Consider the following 12,769-nt stretch of genomic DNA (forward strand, 5'->3'; position numbering starts at 1 on the left):
AAAGTATGTGCTTGGGAAGAGGGGAAAGGAGAATCTCAGGCATCTTTGCTGCATACAGCAGACTTGCAGAGCAGCTCAGAGATTGGGTGATTGTATACTTGGATCACTGATTGGGTTTCCATAAAAGAGTTCAAAACTTTTCTGCTGAAGGAGTGAGTGGTGCACATATATAATTGGTGCACCTGCAGTGTGTGTGGTCATAGCTGGGGCTCTTTGGCATTAAAGACAGGTCATGAAATAAAAATATGGATTCCCTTTGCCTCCTATCCAACACTATTCTACATTTCTGTTTTCCTCTGCTTTCTGTCTGACATATGAGACACAAGATAGCAATTTCTTTCTTCTTTAAATTATTTTTTTCTTTGCAAATGAGTCTCTGTGTGGCACTAGACATCACATCACATGAAGTAAACCCTCCATCTATGTGCCTCCTGCACTACTCTGTTAATGTTGCTGGATTTGCATTTGAGACATAAGTGCAGAACTTGACCTGCAATCTGAAAATAGCATTTACCAGAAGTCTGCCATCCTGAAGAGTTTGCTGTTCCAGTCAGTGTTTAGGTCCTTGGGTAGGTTTGTTCCTGTTGTCATGAGGTCTCAGTCTCCTTTGGTAGTTTCCTAGTTGTAATAGTGTCTGGGAATGAATAAAAGCACATATAATGTCTTTCTAAGATCACTGATTAACAAAGAAGAGAATGATTAAGAAATGTCACATAAAGTTCAGGAAGCAAGAGCCTGATTCTATCTTTTGGAAAGAGAACAAGTACAGAAAGTGAATTCAACAGCTCTCTGTGCTAGAAGGTCACCATTGTCTCTGGAATAGTCTATGTTTGTAGCTCTAGTGAGGCTCAATACATATTTTCCCCACAGAAATGGGCAAAAGTTGTGAGAATGCCTTATTTGGTGGTTATTGTTATTCTTTCAGTACTGTTGGGAACACTGCTTAGGAAGAGCATACTGTGTCAACACCTGTTTCATGTGTGTGTACAATCACTAACAACCTCTGCTAAAGTATCAGGAGTTTAATACTGCACATCTTCATTGCATAAGAGTAAAATCAGGCATTTCATGGAGTTTATTATCATGAAACCAAGCAGTGTTGAGTCAGACTTTTCCAGGGACCCATCTTCCTTTAAACTTTGAGTTTTATGTTATCCCAGATACTCTTGGGCATGGCAGTCCCTAAAGATTCAGCTGCAGCTTTGTCCCAGTTATGTTAATTCAAATACCAATACAGAGCACCTGATGCTCTGTCTACACTAATGGATCATGTGGTGCAGTAGCAGGGGTTTGGGAATGAAAAAATTGGTGCTGAGGACTCAGTGTCCACACTGCACACAGCTCAGGGACAAAAACTGCCTTTAGTCTGGTCCCATGGACTGATTGGTTATCATTCACTGGTGGGTGGCACACCTTCCCTCTCAAAATTCTGTTTATGCACTCTGCCTGTACCTGATGTGAACCCAACCATGCAATATTTGCTTCAAAAATGTATTCTTGAGCTTAATTAACATGCTATTAGTGCTGCACCCTTATTCAACTCTTGCAGCATAATTTTCTGTTGCAGAAGGTGGACTGATCTGAGGAATTTGTGCATTTTATGGGTGGCTGCTTAAAAAGGTGCCAGCTGTTTGGTGATGGTTATCACCATCAATAGGTATTGTCCATTCTTTAGGTACTTGGTTCTCAGCCACTTTAATTCCTGTCAGGCCCAGTTAATTTTGGTTTGTGATGATGTGACAGATTATGACCCATAGCAATGCCAGATCTTGGTCACTGCCTAGTCCCTTGTGTCTGCTAACATTATCTCTGGCGAGTGGAATGAACAGTCAGTTGTAGCCAGGTATATCTGGAATCCTCACAAGATGCATAGGCAAAGCTAAAGTGCCAGCCTTAAACCAGTCATGTGCCAGCTCTAGGGATGTTTCCCCTTTTCCAGAGGAGGGTCCATTATGGGCACTGTTTTCCACGTCTCTGTGCACACTAAGAAGAAGCAAAAGGAGGGACAGGGGACTGCCTTGTGTAGTAGACTCTGGAAAATTGCTGGAGGGAGGAGTGGTAGTGCTTCAGGCTCTGCCACCATGTAAAAACCACTCATCCCAGATTCCCATGTGTGAGGTTTCTGAAATGGTTAAATGTCCTTCACCTGCCATGTGGGTTAATTTCTAGGGCGATGATCTCATCTCAAAGGATATCCCAAGGTTTGTCACAGGTCAAAATAATATGTAAGCTGCTCAGTGTAATCAGCTTGTTGATTTCTGCCCTTCAGGTCTTCCTGAAGAACTTGTCAGATACTTGACAGAGCTCAAGTCTAATGCTGGCCTCTACATTTGGGTCTCTATTTGGTCTGATAGTCTGAGTGTGTATAATACAAAAACAGGCCCTTGTGAGCTGCATTTTTTTTTTTTTAGGAGGCTCAGGAGAATCTGTTATTGTACCTAAAATTGAATGTTTTCATTCTCAGCTATTGAGCTGTCTACCCTCAGCAGAGGGCAGTCTGTTTTACATTGTTATGTAGGAAGAATTTAGGTTTTACAAGTATCTCTAATTTTTGGGTATCTGAGGAAATGTTCATTCTTAGTGATCAAAAGTTTTTGTGTCATCACAGAGGTAAACTGGGCTTGACAAAGGATCCTAATAATTAACAGAAACAAACAAATCTGGAGTCATGCAGGCAGAGAAAGAGCAGAGTGACAGGCATCTGATGCAGCAAACCAGGAATTTTTATTCCCTGTCTGTACAATTTCTATGAGGGTTGTGGTGATCATTTGACTGAGAAGTTTTCTAGCAAACTTAGAGACATTTGTTCTATCTTCAACATTATACCATATTAGGGGCTGCTCCTTTCATTTCTGTGTGAAGCTGTGGTCCATTTTTCACTCCCTTTAAAACCTGAGGGATAGAGTGGGGATTATGGCAGCTGAATGGAAGGTTCTGAGAACTTCTGTCTTTAAAAAGAAAGGTAGCATCCAGAAATGAATCTGATGCTTATTGCTCAAAAGCTGACATGAAAAAAGCTGGTTCAGGCAAGCCAAATGGAGTCTCTCTTGATGACAGCCTCAGTGTTTAACTTCTCCAGCTGTATCAAATTTTAGCAGAATTCTGAAGGATTTATTTATTTAATGATACTGGCCCTAAGCTATCCCTGGACAGAAGAAAAAGGGTAGAACCAGGTTCTGCCAATGTGAAAGATAAAGGTGTTTCTGTTGACCTGCACTCTTGTGGACAGCAACAGCCAGGGTTTATCATTTATCACCTTGTACAGTGAAACATTTCCATCAGCAGCCCTTCTCTTTCTACCCATGGGAGAGCCCAGGATCTCACATTTGCAATCAGGTCAGCTTTAGAATATAAATTTTTTCCTCCTTCCCCAGTCATTGGTATATCTGTTGTTTTCTTCTGCTGATGGACCAGGTAGGGCAAGTAGGTGAGAAATTCCAGAGTTAATCTTGAATTTCTTCCTTCTGAGGTAGTTTCTTCAGTCCTTCCATGTAAACTGCCAGAACTTTAAATATAATGGCAAAAGGTAATGCTGCTTCATCCTGGACAAGAATCCAGCCTGATATGCATCATGCCCACCTTTGTCCCCTGGTGACTGTAGTGATCTGATCCCACCTTGAGTCTTACTACCCTTTGTCACCAGATAGTTCTTTGATGCTGACCAGAAATAGTTTTCCTTTTGAAACCAGTCTCCCCAGCAGGCCTCCTGTGATTTAACAAAATATTAATCTTAATATACACCTTGTAAAAATGTTTTGTGATGCTCTTGCAACCGCTGATAGTTTATCTGTTGCTTGATCCCATGTTGTGATTAACCTCACAAATATACTTGCTGGGGCCCTAAATTCATTGATTAAATTGAGCCAAACCACAAAACCACCTTTTGGCCCTTAACCTTTCCCCAAATCAGAGCTGTCTGTGAATTCTACACTCTTGCACAGGTGAACACTAAGTTCCCCCTGCTTTGTCCCTGGCATATCTGTGTTAATCCACTCAAGATTCTGAAACAGCACATGGTGGGTTATATATTGAGAATGAACATTTCACACACTTTTTCTGTCTCATGTGCTCGTTGATCCCTGCCAGCGTGCTGGTGCCTTGGGATTCTGCACTGCAAGGTAGTGATTTCAGTGCCTGAAGAACTTGGCATTTTGTATCTCCTTTTCTGGTTTCCATGGTTGCAAGCAGTAATTTTGCAACTTGGGGATGCAGGCAAGAGCATTGCGTAGTCTTGTAAATTTTTTTTTTTTTTTTTTGACATGTTATTGCCTAATGGCTCTCTGAAAGAGTCACTCCAAAACCGTACTAAAAAATACAACTCCAGAATAGATTGAAATATGGAGTAGCTACAAATGCACTTTCATATTGTTTCAGGGAAGTGTGTTTTGGAGATAATTTTTGATGATCTTATTGCCTTGCTGGTGGCCTGAGTTTTTCAGATAATTCCCATGCCCACCATTCATATTAAGTCATGACTGAAAGAGACTTTGATGTTTATTTCCATTAGATTTCTCTAGTAGAACTGAGACATTTTAATTGTGGTTGGCACCCCCTTTGTATGAAGGAGTTCTTGGTTTGCATGTTTGGTCAGATTACTTGACACAGATTGAAATTATTAATATTTTTTTTCCATGGAATAACTTGAAGAAAAACTCCAGTGAGCAAGCAAGGTTCTTACATGCTGTCATTCTGAACTATCATCTGAAGAGTTTGCTCTTAGCACAAGAGCTAAATAAAATGCTTGCTTTGAGGGGTCCTATAAGTACAGAGCTAAGAAGTAAATGGCTGCAGGATCATCCCATAATCACTGATTAATGTACACACTCTTAGTGATTTTTTTTTTGTGCTGAAAAGGGTTGATAATTAACTACTGTTCTTTGAGAAAAAAAAATCTCAGTTATGTTTTCTATATGCTAAGTGAGGATTTTAAACATCTGGACATTTCAAAGTGACAATTTAGAGATCCACAGGGGTGGATTCCTGATCCTTCATGGGCAGCTTGGTATTGGGTTTGGATCTTCACCCACCTTGTTTCTAGCAGAGAAAAATGAGAACATAGCTTCATATATTATGCTGCATTTTTAAAACAAGTTCATGGTTATGATCTGGTTATCTATTGTATATTAATGCACATACACTAATACAGAGAGTTAGAGGGATTGTGTGTGTCTGTTGTGTTTATTCTGTGCACCAGCAGACTCGATAATCAGGTGATGTGCTTCATCTACAGATCTTTTGGAAAATTTCTCGAGAAAGGGAGTGTTTAATTATTGAGGCTGGCCAACTCGCATGCTATGGCAACCACAACTGTTTTATGGTGATTATAATAACAACTCATTTAGCAATGAGGAAAAACTAAATGAAAAACCAACCAGCCCATGGCAATTTGAGGTGAAACAAAAGGAAAAGAAATTGGCAACCATAACCATCTGCAAGCTGTGGTTCAAAACAGTAGCCTTATACTTCTTTGGCAATAAATCAGCTTTATTTGAAGTAGTTCTGAACTGCTAATCAAGTGAATGAATTAAATGGCTTTATGTTAGATCTTGAGTCTGCTCACATCTCCTGCTTTTTTGGCTGCCTGTGTCTTCTGTTCATCTGCAAACAATCACAGGTGACAATGTAAAAATAGAACATCCTAAGAGATTTTTGAGATCCTGTGTTATTCTTACGGGTATCTTTTTCCATTTCCATCCATCTGCTCATCTTTCTTTAGAACTGGTTTAAGCAGCTGAATTTTGTGCTCCTTTATTTTGGAAAGGGTGATTTCTGATCAGACCTTTTCCCAGGTAGGTTCCTTGCTGCCCCTCATTTTATGGCCTTTCTGTCTTTCTCTGAATTTTTTTGTCAGTGCCCTTTCTGGGACTGGTCACATGTCCAGTAACTTTCCTCATAGTTTTGCCCTGCTTTGTTTTGCTGGTAAACTAAGCTGTTGCTGGTTGTAGGTTGGTCTTAGCAAGTTTTTCGTTGATCTTAGAATGTTATGCCTTTTTTTTAAATCTTTATATACACTGCTTTGTTCTTCTCTAACCAGTTCAATTTCAGTTCCAGTTGGTCTTCCTAGCTATTACCAGACTTTCGAGCTCAAATCTAGTTGTCTTATTTTTTTTTAAATCCTAGTTTTGTAAATACATGTTCAGCATTTTTAATCAGTGTGATTATATAATAGGTTTAGCACCATCTTAACCTAGAGGCTACCTTAAAAAAACTAACTGTGGTTGTATTCTTTAGATCTTGTATGTATTCCTGGCTTTGATCATTGCAGTAGCCAGAAGGCATCTGGCTACATTTGTAAGCATTTAGTCAACTTGTTTTGCTAATTGTTTATACTGGAATTTGTTGCTAGCATCTGGTTTTACTTGAGGTGTCTAAATATCTGTCTGGGCTTCTGTCTGTCAGTCTCTTCAGGAGCTATTTCTGCTTTAATCCTTTCCTGAAAACTAGTGAACAATATTAAATGATCTGGATTTTTAACACATAGTTACATTATAGATACTGGAAGGTATTTAAGAACTTTCCTTAACATAGCCACAGAGCTCTACTTTTGTTTTTATTGCCAGTTTATTTTAATCTCTGTCCTGTGCAGTATTGAGTCATGCTAAAAATATCTTCATTAGATTGCCATTGATCTACAGCAGGGCATTCAGGCATGCTGTGTCTCAGTCCTGTGATAACTTTGCTCTAATTAATTTATTAAGTACATTGGACAATTAAAACCCCAGTAATATTTTTTTTTCACGTGTTCCTTTTCTAGGATTCTCAGATAGTTGCTCTGATTTATCTAGTTACTTTTATTTAGATTTGCCTGTTAATTTTAAGCTGGCTTTGTTATCCTCTTTGAAATTTTTTAAGATTCCAGACTTTGTATTTAATACATATTTTGTGAAGCACATTTTTGCAGAGCTACCTTTTAAGAACTTTGGAAGAATTTGTAAATCAAATTGTTATATAATATGACAGCTAATCTTTGTAACAGCTTTTTAATGGAATATTGGGTTGGAAGAAAAATTGATTTGGCATCTCTGCTTGGTAGTTTAAAACCAACCAGACACACTGACTAGCCATGCTCCTTCATTTTGCTTTCTAGCCTTGTAAACATTTCCACATTCCATCTGTGATGTCTAGTCCATGCATGAATAAAATATGAAGTAATTTAATACCACATAATATGTCAAGGGGGTTGCTGTTTATTCTCAGACTTGAAACTTTTTAAGATCACATGCTGAAAGCTCTCGGGGTTTTGCTACTCATTTGGGGCCCTGCCTATGAGGCTGTGGTGTATGAACATGCCACATTCTCTGTAGTGTGGAGAAAAAAAAGGGTTTCTTTGTACTTTTACTTATATCGTGACTGAGGAGGAACAAAGATGCTGAGGAGGAGCAAGGAGTTAGCTCTTGGTTCTCTTGCTGTGTTTGGACTTACAGAGAGGGCACAGAGCCCATGGCCATCCCAGGTACCAGCCTCATGGGCACTTCCATCCAGCAGGCAGCTGGGGCTGGATCACAGCAGGGAGCTGGAAGCCTCTGGAGTGCTTTATCTCAGGAGCAGTAACCTGTCAGGATGCAGGTTAGAAGGCAGGTGAAGGGATAAACGCTGTCTCTTAGCAGCTTTGTGTCCTCAGCAGCCCGGTGCTGGCACAGCAGGCTGGAGTCACGAGGCCCTGAGGGCTCACGTGTGGCCAGTGTGTGTCTGTCTGTGTGTCTGTCTGTCTGTCTGTCTGTGTCTGTGTTCAAAGCCGTGTGCTCTGCTCTGCATCTGGCACATTGCAGCGCTCTGCATGCACTGGGGCCAGGATGCCAAGGGTCTGGGCCCACGTTTTGGTCTCAGGTAGGATAACTTCAAAATGTATTCTTATTTTGACAGTCTGTGCTGCAGCATTTCCAGAAGCATTCAGTGTCTGTGGAAACATCGGTGTGACGGAGTAGTGACAAAAATCACTCTTGCACCTTGTCTGTGCCGTCCCCAACTCCTCCCTCCACATGTAAATTAAGATTACAAATGTGCCTTAGCCATTATAGTTATTAGCACACAGTCCATAGTCAAAATTTTATCTAAAGGGGTAACCTTGAGTTCTAACAAAGACTTTTGTTTCTTGGTGTACATCAGTTTAAATAATGAAAAAGAATACAGTTAAAATCAGTGTTTGACTAGTAGTTACTAAACACGATTTTTTCTTAAATCAGAACATAGTGCCTCTGACAATGAAAAATGGGCACTAAAATAGCTTGGATGTGTTATTTTAAACAGCCTGACAGCTAATATGTAGTCTATAACTAAGTGTGAATGAGATGTGAATATTAAAAAAGGTATTGAAACAAGTCATTTGATTTCTTTATCTGTAGTGCTTTCTTCTCAGAAAAAGGGACACCATCACTCCAGATGATGGCCTGTGTTTTGTCAATTAAATTGCTGTAGGTTCCTTGCTGAAATAATTATTAGGCATGCTTCCTAAAAAGGTTTGTGACTTGCATTTTCCCTGTTCTCTCTCCTTGATTACAATTCCCTGGCAGAGACCAGATTGCTCAGCAGACTGATAGACATTAGAAAATCAAATTCAGATATATCAAACAATGATCCCACATATGAAAATGACAGACTGTAGTAAACATGCAAGAGTTGGTTTTAGTCTTTCAAATATCCATTTCTTCCAGCTTGCCTTTGTATCCAGGCATTTGTTCAATATATTGCCATGGAATATTTAAGGAAACAGTTTCAATAATATCTTTCCATGAGGACAGTATCTTCAAAAACCTTATTCTCTTCACTTTCCATTTCACATCAAAAATAATTTCTAGGTATAGATAAGTATATTTACAAGTTCCTGCTTGGCTCTTTGGTTTCATTTTAGTCCATGATCTGTACAAACTTCTCCTTGGACAATTAAGAGTGTGTGATACTTGCAGGATGTAATGGGAATTGTGGTTTTGTAGCAAACAGTCTCTGGAGTTGTCTTACAAGTGAGTTTTATTGTGTGCTAAAGCCATCTGTGTGACTTGCTGTTAGCAATATTGTCTGGACAGCTCTAAACCAAATCCTGAATGGGCAGGATTGCAGAAGGCAGGTTTATACTGGTATCCTTCAGGCTGAACCCACTGATGTCCAGGCTTTTTTTCCTCCTGGCATAAAAAGTATTAGCAAGAGGTAAGTTTATGCTAGCTGTCCTTGTTTCACCAAGATCTATCTTCTGCAAACAGGCTTGTGTTTACAGAAACCAAAGTGAAAATAGCATGTGAGCAGCATAAAGCCACTGCGGTCCAAATAGTTGTGTATTTGCATAACTGAGCAGTATTTAAAGGACTGGCTGGCCTCCTTTGGGACAGTTTACTACACACTTTTCCTTAAGAGTTTGTTGTCTCCAGGCATCTCTCAAGAAGAGGAAGTAAAAGGCTCTGATCCTAAACAGCACTGTTTTCACACAGAAGTAGAAAACGACTTTAACTGTCTTGTTCCAGTTTTTGATAAATGGACATTGACATGGACTACGAAAGACCCAACGTTGAAACTATCAAGTGTGTGGTGGTTGGAGATAATGCAGTGGGAAAGACTCGCCTGATCTGTGCCAGAGCCTGCAACACAACCTTAACTCAGTATCAGCTGCTGGCAACGCACGTCCCGACCGTCTGGGCCATTGATCAGTACCGTGTCTGCCAGGAGGTAAGGGCTGCAGGTGTGTGAGGTGTGCAGAGCATGCTGTGAGGTGCTGCTATTGTTTCCTGGCAAGCCTTACCCTGCCAGGATGCAGCAATGAGCTCACAAGCATTTTATGAGTGACCTCTGCTGCAGCCATGCCCTCATACACCTCTTGTTCTAAAGTAATTTCTTTATCAAACCTATTTTTAGGGATACAAATATTCTGCCTGTTTTATAAGATACATCATTTGGTAAAAACTATGCGATAGACCCTTGATCTAGTATGTTTTGGACTTTTTGATGGGGTGAATTGCAAAGTAACTGTCTGATGGAGGGAAAGAGAATGTTCTGTGTGTTCTCTTCTAGGTCCTTGAACGCTCAAGAGATGTTGTGGATGAAGTGAGTGTTTCCCTCAGGCTGTGGGATACTTTTGGGGACCACCACAAAGACAGGCGCTTTGCTTATGGAAGGTAAATCGATCCAAGTAAAATTTTAAGAAATACTTTAATTCAAATTTTGGGCTAGAAATAAATTGCAAATCTAAATTTTGAAAAGCAAGGACTTAGCAATCACGGGTGTTCATGTTCCTGCCCACTGCAAAGAGGATTATCTGCTGCAAGGATTAAAAAGATATAAATATTTAAAAAGCAGCATAGTTTTACTACGCTACATTTCCTTGAACAGCCTGCTAAGCTCTGTCAACAACTGTTGTCCTATTTTGAATTTTAAAGAACATTCTCTAAAATAAGATCGTAGCTTCACAAAATTGAACACAACCATTCTCTGCCTGTATAAGCAGTGTTTGATGTAATTGCCTAACAAGCAATAACCAAGGAGAGATGTTGGGAAATATCACTCTCACTCAATGAAATATTTATTTTATTAAAACCTGTGATGTTGAATGGGCAGCTAACCTCTTGAGAGCAGAGCTAGATTAATGAAAGACGAGGCTCTTCTGTATTTCCTTAATTAAAGCTGAGGTTTTTAATCTATAAATATAAAATGTCTGTTAGTGAATCAATTAATCCTGGAAATTCTAAAAAATACATATATAATAAATATATAAATATATGTTTAAATGAATGTGATCTAGATTTTTCCAGCATTTATTATATATGTGCGTGTATATACTATGTATGTAAAAGTTCGGCATATATTCAGCAAGGACTGAAGCCAGTGATAGTCTTTCTGGTTTGTTTAATTAGATCTGACCTTGTGGCAGTACAGACAGCAGAACAGCTGTATTAGGCAAATACTGAGCTAAAGGTGGGTTTTGGACATATATTTTCATAACTCACATTTGAGAGGTCTCAGTCCTCACACATTTTTTCACCTTGTTGAACTTTTTCATAACCTTTTCATATCTGCTTCAGTCACTGCAGTTGATCAGACCTTCACAGACAGACACATTTTTTTTCCAGCTGGGAATGAATGCCCTTTGTAGAGTGTCAACCCCAGCTTTCTATTGCATGTGGCCAAAATGTACTGTCTTGCTATTTTTCTTCTCTCTGTGCTGCCTGATGACACAAGTGACTTTGAAGGAGGATGGTCTTTTCTATTCTCTACCCCTTAGAAATGCTGTAGAGGGTTTGCTGGTTGAATCCACCCATTAAATTTTCAGGCTATAGAACTCTGTATGTTTGTACAAACCCTCCTTTGTGTACAGCAGTGGGTTAGTTGAGTTTTCTCAGTCATGAATTACCTGGACTTTTCTGTCAGGAGCTAAAGTGGCAACACATCTGGGCTGCACAACCTGTACCATTTGTAAATAAGCTTTGTGAGAGAAGTTACAGACTTTAAGGTAATATTTACCTTAATATTTAGTGCTACTGGAAGATGTCCATAGATACTGTTTTACCTTTTGGCAGCATGTGGAGCCTGCATTGATAAATTTGGATGTAACTTCATGTTTCCACTCACTGTTCCACTTTGATGTGGCCTCCCGATATTCTGCAACAGATACTGTGTCACTGAGAAGATTACTGGAGATTAGGAGAACAGAATCAGGCATGTTCTGAGCCCTGATCCCACGTTTACTGACAGGATGGGAGAGGGAGGAAACAACATGCTTAGATTCTAATCCTACAAACACCAAGGAGGACGTGAATAACTTGAGATCTTGAGGATTAAGTATATGAACACAGCGATTCATTTGTGAAGTTTGCAGTACTGAACTTGTGTAGAATGAGGTTTGCTATATCCTAATTAGCTTTAAAAGGCTGTTCTGGAAGCTTGCTCTCCTGTTAGTGGTTTTTCTGCAGGTCTATTAATGAAGAAAGTAACTGGAAACTCAACAGAAATACTTTATAAATAGAATTTCAGTTTTAAAATGTGGTGATTGTAAGCACTGCTTAGGTACTTGGTTGTTTTAAGAATGTTAATGTTGCGTTTAAATCAGACTTTTTAGTATTTCATCTGGGTTGCATTTTAAAAAGAATTTCTAAATGCTGAATGTTCATCTTTATAGGAATTTATTTTAATTCTCCTCTGTACATTGAGCTGCAGTCTAGTCAGCTGTGTCAAACCTTGCAATACAGTGAAAGGCCTATTTTATGCCAAACTGATCAAGGTTACACCTACAAGTGCCCCATGTTTTTGACTGTCTGAAAGGTCATATAATAATATAATCCTTTGATTCTCTTTTAAAAATTCTGTGCATCTGCACCTTATGCAGGGGAAGGCTTATCCAGCAAACATTCAGCCAAGACCTCTAATTGTCCTAAACCTGGTGTAACAAGAACCATCAAGTCATTAACTTGCCTGCTGCTCCTTGGAAAAGTTTGCTCCATACAGTTTTAGAAAATGTTACATAAATAGATTATGCTATAGAGGAGAGGGTGAACAGTTAATAGGGCTTGTAGCACAGATAAATCCTTCTTAACTTTATTTTTCATGGATAGAAACATGAAAAGAGGGGAAAAGTAATCTGTTTTCCACTATTTTTGTGTGACAGAATGAGAGGAACATTTAAATGCCACCGGGGATGGAATAGTTAATGTTTCTCTGCCATCCCTTAATGGGAGTATGGAGAGTGAGATCAGCTTGCATTCTGCTCTGTGGTGTTTAGTTTAATAATCACACTCCTCTGGGAGCTTTGGGAAACAGTTCCTGACAGCTTAAGGGGGTGAGGGGGATGTGG

General features: G+C 39.4%; 1 protein-coding gene across 4 annotated transcripts in view; it reads left to right on the forward strand.

The window, feature by feature from the left end:
- Window positions 1-12,769, forward strand: part of RHOBTB1 (Rho related BTB domain containing 1) — a 49,094-nt gene that overhangs the window by 19,448 nt on the left and 16,877 nt on the right. For 2 of the 4 annotated variants that reach the window (XM_021535278.2, XM_077784521.1), the window contains 2 exons: window positions 9,453-9,654; window positions 9,997-10,100. In XM_021535278.2, the coding sequence (XP_021390953.2) occupies window positions 9,463-9,654; window positions 9,997-10,100 (296 nt within the window). In that variant the 5' untranslated portion in view covers window positions 9,453-9,462. Of the gene's footprint in view, window positions 1-9,452; window positions 9,655-9,730; window positions 10,101-10,835; window positions 10,897-12,769 lie in introns of those variants that run through there. The other 2 variants (XM_021535295.2, XM_021535303.2) reach the window with 2 other exon arrangements.

The sequence above is a fragment of the Lonchura striata genome, chromosome 7 (assembly GCF_046129695.1).
Source record: "Lonchura striata isolate bLonStr1 chromosome 7, bLonStr1.mat, whole genome shotgun sequence".
Classification (NCBI taxonomy): Eukaryota; Metazoa; Chordata; class Aves; order Passeriformes; family Estrildidae; genus Lonchura; species Lonchura striata.